This window comes from Notolepis coatsorum, assembly GCF_963971535.1.
Source record: "Notolepis coatsorum genome assembly, chromosome: 17".
In the NCBI taxonomy this organism is placed as follows: Eukaryota; Metazoa; Chordata; class Actinopteri; order Aulopiformes; family Paralepididae; genus Notolepis; species Notolepis coatsorum.
In genome coordinates, this window is record NC_140181.1 from 30,546,614 (window position 1) to 30,555,142 (window position 8,529).

Genomic DNA, 8,529 nt, shown 5'->3' on the forward strand with positions numbered 1-8,529 from the left:
ATAATACACTATCTCTTTCCATGATGACACCGTGAGTGACTTCACCAAGCTTGTTTAGGCAGATCAGAGTCACATGATCATTTGAAACAGGTCACTTTCCTGCCAATGACTGCAGCCTCATGCATTCTGCCCTTTGTCCTTGACCTGAAAATCTGCAAATACTGAATGCTTTGAATTGTTATCTGTGCTGTAGGAATTGCTTGTAATTACTAACACACAGGGCATGGTGTACATGTCCCATGGTGATATATTCTACAGTGATCACAATATAAGCCTGGCTTGAATATTGCATATTTAATCCTCCTTAATGTAGTTCGGGATGGACATTTTAGCCCCTGAAAAGTGTAAATAGTGCACTAAATCTTTTGTAAATAAAAGGTTCCCAAGAAAAAAAGAGATCCCTGCAACAGTTTATGAAGCTAGAAATGCTCTGATTGGCTGTGGGGATGCTACCCTCCCACCAAAGAAAGAAGTCCTGAGGTTTAACCCTTTATCTGCCAGGGATTATTCTGATCTTAATCCACTGTCTGCCAGTACTGTAAGTCTATGGAGATGTTCCCCTTCTTTGCAGGGCTATAACTTTTTTAATTGTATTGCTAAATTGACATGACTATGGCCCATTCAACGTCAAGTATCTATCGTTTAGGATGTAGCAACATTCTACTTTTTCATTCACATATTCATACTAAAATACGGTCTAAAGTATAAATATGTTTTTATTGTTTTCTGCAGCATTCTGCAGAACATGAGTTATAGCTATAAATACATATATTACATCATCAAATGTAGTTTGATACAGATTGGCGTCAGATAAAAAATTTCAATTGTACAAGATCCTACACGTCATGCCTCATCATCTGCTGGTGACCGGAGGGGGGGGGTTTATAAGTTCGTGGCCGACGTTAAATCATTCATGTAGTATGGGCGATACATAGATCACAGCAGTTTATATGGATCATAATATTCAAACACGCTGAAACTTACCGCAGCTTCCTCTGACCGTTGGGTGGTCAGCGTGGAGCAGAAAGTTCGCGATTATGGGATGTTGATATATGCGATCCATGTCCAGGTTGTATAATGCTATATGTGTCCAAATCATGTTGTTTATCGAGTTATTGGCAATGGATCGCTGTCCAGTGTAACGATAGCGAGTGCCCGGACGAAATATGGTTGAGCACCACTTCCGGCGCGTCACTAAGGAATATATGATATTCAAAACATTCTCAGATTTCAAAGTATGACACATCATTTGAAAGCTTACATTATGTACTTTCACAATCTGGAAAAATCTGGAACATGAAAATGGAGACATGTTGGCACAAACGCTAGACTTGGTCACTCATTTCCGGTTTTGGCGATTCGCCGATCGGCCACCAGATGGCGGTCTTGAACCGTTGGAGAGTTGAGAGGAGATCAACAGCAAGTCTCAAGTCTCCGTGGGTGAAATATGATTGCCATCACAGATTTTTGAAATATTGATCTCAAAGACGCCTTACGGCGTCATTGGCAGATTACGCATGGCGAGCAATGACGTGGTAACACGTTCTTGTTGGTTCTCTTTGTTTCAAATGTTTTTTCCCCGTATTATTTGTGTTGAGAATTCATAGTATTCTCCATGATGTGTTTGGTCATACAATATGGTGCAATGCCACAGCTCATTGGTTAAGGTTGTTTAATGATTACAATCACCAACCTGACCAAGATGTCTGGCATCAAATGCTATCATTAGAATAAAGTTGTAAGCATCTGCGAATAATACTAAAAAGGTAAATTCACCCCCAGTATCATATAGTGCAGGTTGAACAGTAAAATGAACACGTCCTGGTCTCCTCGCGGTGGGAGGAACCAAACAATAATGTACGGTACATGACAAGATTATCTGTGTCATCTTCTTGACTTAAAGCTATAATGTGTACGATTTTCAATCACAGATTTGTGTGTTTGAATTTAGCTCCAAAACATATCTCAACATGGACACACTGACTCTCAGTCTACTGTGGGTGGGTTTCATTGATAGTGTAGCAGCAGTGCAGAGATTCCATTCTAACGTTCCACAGAGAGGCTCCTCCTTCTAACCAATCAGAGAAGCTCAAATGGAATTTAGTTGGAATAAGCACTTTTAGTGGTTGAATCTACACAACACTGTCCTCATTCAACACATGTCTGCCAATGAGAACCACGCAGACGAACCACTAAATGACTACTTAAGTCCCCATGAAATGGCAAACAGAATGCTATTTGATTCAGTATATTTACATGTTTCCTGTAAAAACAGAAAGCTAGGGAGGGATATCGATTGGCGTTTACAGTAGTCAATAGCGCTGAATGTGCATTACAGTCGACCCATTAGCTAGCAAACTAATATATTAGCAACATTAAAAACATTAGCAATTAGCTAGCACGCTAATGTTGAGCTTTGCAGTAAAACAATGAAATATCCCTGCAGCGCTGCTACACTCATCAATGAAACGTGTTCACAGTAGACTGTGAGTCTAACCTGATGAAACACTCCTGCCGGGCCCCTACAGTGTGGTGTTCTAGTGGTTTACGCTGTACCATCGAACTAAGTTCAGATCAAACGGTCAAATTAGGCATTGCAGTTCAAATATGACTCAAGATCATATTTCAGCTAAATCATAAAAACCGTACAAGCTGCCATTTTCTATTTGAAAATGGGAGCAGAGAACCAGGGACTGCCCACAGCGTGGTTATCCAATCAGGTCCATTCCACGTGGGGAAATGGGAAGTAGGGAGGGGATACATGCACACAATGTGCACATAACATGCCAGCAGGCAAATTTATACAGTTAACCATGGAGATTACGGATAGCGTATCTACCAAAGGGTGTCTGAGCATGAAGGACATACGCAGAGGTTGTGGGACAGGCATGATAATGCATTGGTGAGTCAGTGTGTCCAAGATGTTTTGGAGCAAAGGAAAAAAACAATTCTTACTCATTACAGCTTTAACTGTTTTCATTATGTCTGGCATGATAAACCAACAGGAATGTCCTAAAAAGGGAAAACCCTGGCCACTGTGCACTTGCACGCAAATTAAATGATAGAATCTAGGTGACTGAGCAATTTCAAATGAAAATGGACACTGGTCTGAAAATGACTGTCTTCCACATGTGTCTCATCAACAGAAACATAATGTCCTTGATGTTCTGCTCAGATCTCTCATAATTTAGCTTCTGATTTGACAGTAACCGGCTACTGATACTGTTTCTCATATAGACTGCATTGATGTGATAGACATGTAAAATGTTAACCAACATTTTTTAAACAAAACACAGGCATCAATGACAAAATCAAAAATGTTCCCCCCTCATTTCCAGAAAAGTTTACTTTTTGTAGATTTAAATGTTCTATAGGTAAGTGGTGGAATTTAACATGAAAGGTACTGTCTTGGTGTGCCTTGGTTACACAATAAAGGCTACTCTGCATAATGTAATGAATGTCAACGTGTGCGCTTTCCACGGGGGAGATCCTCAGTAGGCGATGACATGTCTGTATCTCATTTCTCATATTCAAACAACAGAACCTCCTTCATTACATCCTCTGTGCTTTTTGCATTACATCCTGTTATGGAATCAATCGCTCCAATCACTGCAGTGTAAATTAACTTGTTACCTAGCAACACCTTTTATCACTTACACATGTTCCTTCCCATCCAAAGAACCAAAAAAAGTCAGTTTGTGATGATTTAAAATAAAGCTGTTAGTAAATTATAAATAGTAATAATACATGTGAGGTTGTGCTATACTGATTTCTGGCACTGCTGTGGCTGCGACGGCAGTGCCATACATTTACGCTATAGTACTCACTCGTGTATCACTGCTGAATCTTACTATACATTAACGACAATACATTTATATATACTGTACATTATATAGGCAGTAAAGGCTCTGAACAAACTATTTACAATGGTACACTGTACATTACAATAATTTATCTTGTCGCAGTCAGAGCCATAGATAAACACAGCTTGGCCATTGTGGTTTTTACCGGCGGCCATGTTAGCACCACAGTCTTGCCTCTTGGCTTAGTCATTGGATGCCAGACGATCCTTAGAATGTTGGATGTCTCACTGTGGTGAAGTAGTGGCGGGACATTGTTAGTTACTGTTGTCAGTTCTAGAGGGGATCTAGAGATGGTGCCCATTCGCCTGATTCACTTAGCCGCCATATTGGTCTGATGTAATGTATGGACTTCCACCAGCACCAGGGAAATAAGAAGACAAGGGAAATGTAAAATAGTTCATATCAGTAAAAGTAGAGGAGGCTTATTTGATTGAGCAACATATTTGCCATGTTTAGGGTCTTAGAAACATGTTGACATTTTAAACTCGGAATGTCATTCAGTAGATCTTTTTTAAAGGGGATTTTTTTTAAATAATTTTGGTGCATACTTATGACATATTTCACCTTTTTTGACAATTTGCAAACAACAAGGGTGTGTTAGGCTAACGATTTGGTTAGTTTTGCTAATCAGTTTCAAGTCAAGTCAGTTTCGCTAATGACGTGAGTTTTCAGTGAGGACATGCCTCACATTCATTTTCCTGCCTGTCTTCCCTCTTCCTATATCCAGCCTCTACGGATGCAGAAGTGCCCTTTCACTTCAATGTTAAAACGTAGCTAAGAAATACCACTTATCAGAATCAGAAATCAGAGTTACAAGCTCATGATCACCTGACTCATTGTTTTTCACTGCCATAGTTTTCGTGTTTTGAAACACATGGATGTGAATTAGTCATCAGCTCGTTAAAATGCGTTCAATAGCGATCTACGAAAACAAAGATGGCGGCAAAGTAAATGAGGTGAACTCTACCACCTGGCCACACAATGATGTTTGATGAACCTGAACACAAATACTGACTACATCTGTGCATGTTTTTATTACATTATTGTTTATTTCTACTGCAAACTATTTTATAAGTAAGATAGTATGTACTCTCAGATATTCCATCTAAATTGATATCAGTAGGCATCAGCCCTCTGCCCTGCTCCCTGCATCCATACTACCTAGGGGTCTATGTTAGAAGGGAGTTTGATACTACATAGGGGTTCAGCCAATGGTAGAAGGGAGTTCCATACTACATAGGGGTTCAGCCAATGGTAGAAGGGAGTTCCATACTACAGTACATAGGGGTACAGCCTATGGTAGAGGGGAGTTCCATACGTAGACTATAAACTACATCTTTATCAATGGCTCTGGCTACAGGGCCCTTCGGTACCCTGTATCGACTGTAGATGGCGACAAAAGCCTTCTAAATATAACTAAAAGACATGGGAAAAGAAAGACATTACATTAACCCTCCTGTCCCACATCATGTCTTAACCCTCCTGTCTTTGATTAGGCTTACAGCATGATTCCCCTGTCCCATAGCATGTCTTTGATTAGGTCTACAGCATGATGCTCTACTACGGGTCAGGTCTACAGACGACCTGTTGTAAAATGTAACGTGAATGTTTCATTCAGAGTGTCTTCTCTCCTATGGGATAGAATGGAGCCCATGCAGTGGTCGGGGTGTCACCTCGACATCTTCATTTTACACTCCTCCCCTGTTGAGACTGGATTTATCACCTTGTGAGAAAAAGATCTGAGCTTTTCAATGCCTTCTCAACATGTACAATTTAAATATGTTGTTTATCGTTTTGTTTTTCCAAGGCCACGTTGTACAGGTGATATTATGAGGCATTAAGGATCAGGCATTTTACACAAAATGCACTTTTGTTCTGTATAGTCATAATTATATCCACTTTGAAATCACCCCAGCTGCCAAAATGGTCAGATCTGTTTCACATAGATAATTACAGTAGATTAGTCTTGAGTCTGAAGTTGAAATACATCCAGCTCGGAACTAGGCAAAATCAGCATATGGCTTGCTGATAACAAACTATCATTACACATGGGCAAAATAGAGTCCATTCTCTTCGGTTCAAATAACAAACTCAGCAAGACCGACGGCTTCTCAGTTACAGTGGGTGACAATATTGTCACAAGGAAAGATGAAATTACCTACCTGGGCTCCATCCTAGAGGCTAATCTTTCCTGTGACAAAATGGCATCCAATGTAATAAAAAAAGTCACCCAACGAACTCGATTCTTGTACCGGATCTCCTCTCTGGTAAACAAGAACACCCTGAAGACTCTGGCAGGAGCACTCATACAAGGGTACTACGACTATGCTTGCACCTCATGGTACCAAAGCACCTCAAAGGCGCTAAAAACTAAATTACAAACATCTCAAAACTAACTGGTCAAACTGGCTTGACCTTACTCCTAGAACCCACCTCACCCCTGCCCACTTTGACAACCTAGGATGGCTTAGAGTAGACGGCAGAGTACAGCAACTTGCAATGGGCCTGGTCTACAAGATACACTACACGACCAAGGTACCCATGTACATGTCAAAATACTTCCCAAAGGTCAGTGAATACCACGATCACAACACCAGAGGGAGCTCCACAAATCATGTTAAACCCAGATTCGGCTCAAACAAGGGACTAAACACGTTTAGCAATTATGCCACATCAATGTGGAACGCCCTACCCAATACTGTAAAGGAATGTGAATCACTACCCACTTTCAAAACCACTCTCAAGGGACACCTACGGGAGACTGCAATTCGAAACTGGCCCGTGTAAATGTCCTAACCCAACCCCCTCCAATGTACAGTAAATGACCAAGTATGGTTGTCAATATTCCAATGTACAGTTTTGCTTGTACAGTTGTACAGTGTTCCCCCCCCCCCACCCATCCTGCCCAACAGCCCCCCCACCCACCCCACCTCCCCAATGTACAGTTTTTACGTCAAATGTATATACTCTTTTCTGGACTCTTTTTGTATCACAAACAGTACTATATTTGTAAATCTGGTATGTCATAAATGTATAGATGTAGCAGTACTGTCTATCTGTATGTCATATGTCCTGATGAATTGAAAATGGGGGACCCTGATGTAAACAAGACGAAAGTCTTTCTCTGGTCTGCATCCCCTTAACAATTGTGTGTATTGAGCTGTACTGTATTGTACCCATTCTGCAATCTGTTAATAAAGTTTTCAATCAATCAATCAATCAACCAATTAGTCACGTAATACATGACCTTACAATTCAAATTACATTAAGGCTGGTCTACATTCCAGCATCTTCTTGAAGGCTTTCCTGAAGCTGTCGTCCAGAAAGGCGTAGAGGAACGGGTTGAGACAGGAGTTGGCATAGCTGAGGCTGGTGATGAAGTAGGAGATGCCGATCAGAAGTGGTGTGGTCCTCAGGTCGGTGGTCAGCGCCACGATAGTGCTCAGGTGGAACGGAGTCCAGCAGAACAGACAGACCGCCAGCACAATAAAAACCATGATGGTCACCTTCTTCTTGGCTTTGTCCAGCGCCTTGGCGTTGCTGTTCAGCCGCATGTTCCTCAGTTTGTACAGCATCATGGTGTAGAGGATGCAGATGGTGGAGACGGGGATGGCGAAGCCCAGGATGAGAGTGTAGATCCGGCTCGCTTTGAACCAGTGGCTTTCTGGGCTGGGGAAGCTCAGGACGCAGCTCTTCCTCTCTGTGCCGTCGGGTTCCACGTAGACACCGGCGAACACCGTGAAGGGCATCACGATGAGGATGACGAGCGCCCAGACGCACAGAGACACAATTTTGGCCGCTCGGTAGGTGCGGTAGGGCATGCGCTTGGAGCGCACCGTCGCCAAAACCACCAGATAGCGGTCAATGGTCATCACCGTTAGGAAAGAAATACTGGAGAATATGTTGTAATGATCTATGCTGAGGATTATTTTACACAGCACCTCCCCGAAGGGCCAGTAGTGGAGCAGGTGCTCTGCTATGTTGATAGGCAGCACCAGCGTGAACAGATCGTCGGCTATGGCCAGGTTCAGGATGAACATGTTGGTGACAGTTTTCATTTTGGGCGCTTTGAGGATGACATAGATCACAGCCGTGTTCCCTGTGAGTCCCACGGCACATATCACAGAGTAAATGACCGGCAGGACGACATACAGGTCGGCGTAAAAGTAGAATTCGGGGGGCGGGGTGCAGTTCATGTCGGTGCGGTTCCCCGACGTGAGGGTGTAGAAGTCCACCGAGTCGTTGCATATTGGTGGCAAGAAAACGGGGGTGGAGACGTTCTCCATGGCTGGAGATGAAAGAGAGGGGGGGGGGGGGGGAAGGGAGGGGGAGAGGAAGACAGAAAAAATAGAGAAAGAGAGGGAGACAGAGAGAGGGGTAGAAAGAGTGAGACAGCGAGAGAAAGAGAGAGAGATGGAGACAGCGATAGTGGGTGAACGAGTGAGACAGAAAGAAAGAGAGAGAGAGAGAGAGAGATGGAGACAGCGATAGTGGGTGAACGAGTGAGACAGAAAGAAAGAGAGAGAGAGAGATGGAGAGAGGGGGGAGTATAGTCTATTTCCAATCACACACAGAAGAGAGCTGATCACAGAATAGTGTTATTCCTCAGGATTCTAGTGTTGTGGGTTTGTCTTCGTGGTCTACAATCCTCAAAACGAGCCGCAAA

General features: G+C 42.6%; 1 protein-coding gene across 1 annotated transcript; it reads right to left on the minus strand.

Annotated features, from left to right (window-relative positions):
• Nucleotides 1-7,123: 7,123 nt before the first annotated feature.
• Nucleotides 7,124-8,149, minus strand: npbwr2b (neuropeptides B/W receptor 2b; the record flags this gene model as incomplete). The annotated part of the gene is made up of 1 exon (XM_084332796.1): nucleotides 7,124-8,149. The coding sequence occupies one exon, from the start codon at nucleotides 8,147-8,149 to the stop codon at nucleotides 7,124-7,126; it is 1,026 nt and encodes a 341-aa protein (XP_084188922.1).
• Between the last annotated feature and the right edge of the window lie 380 nt (nucleotides 8,150-8,529).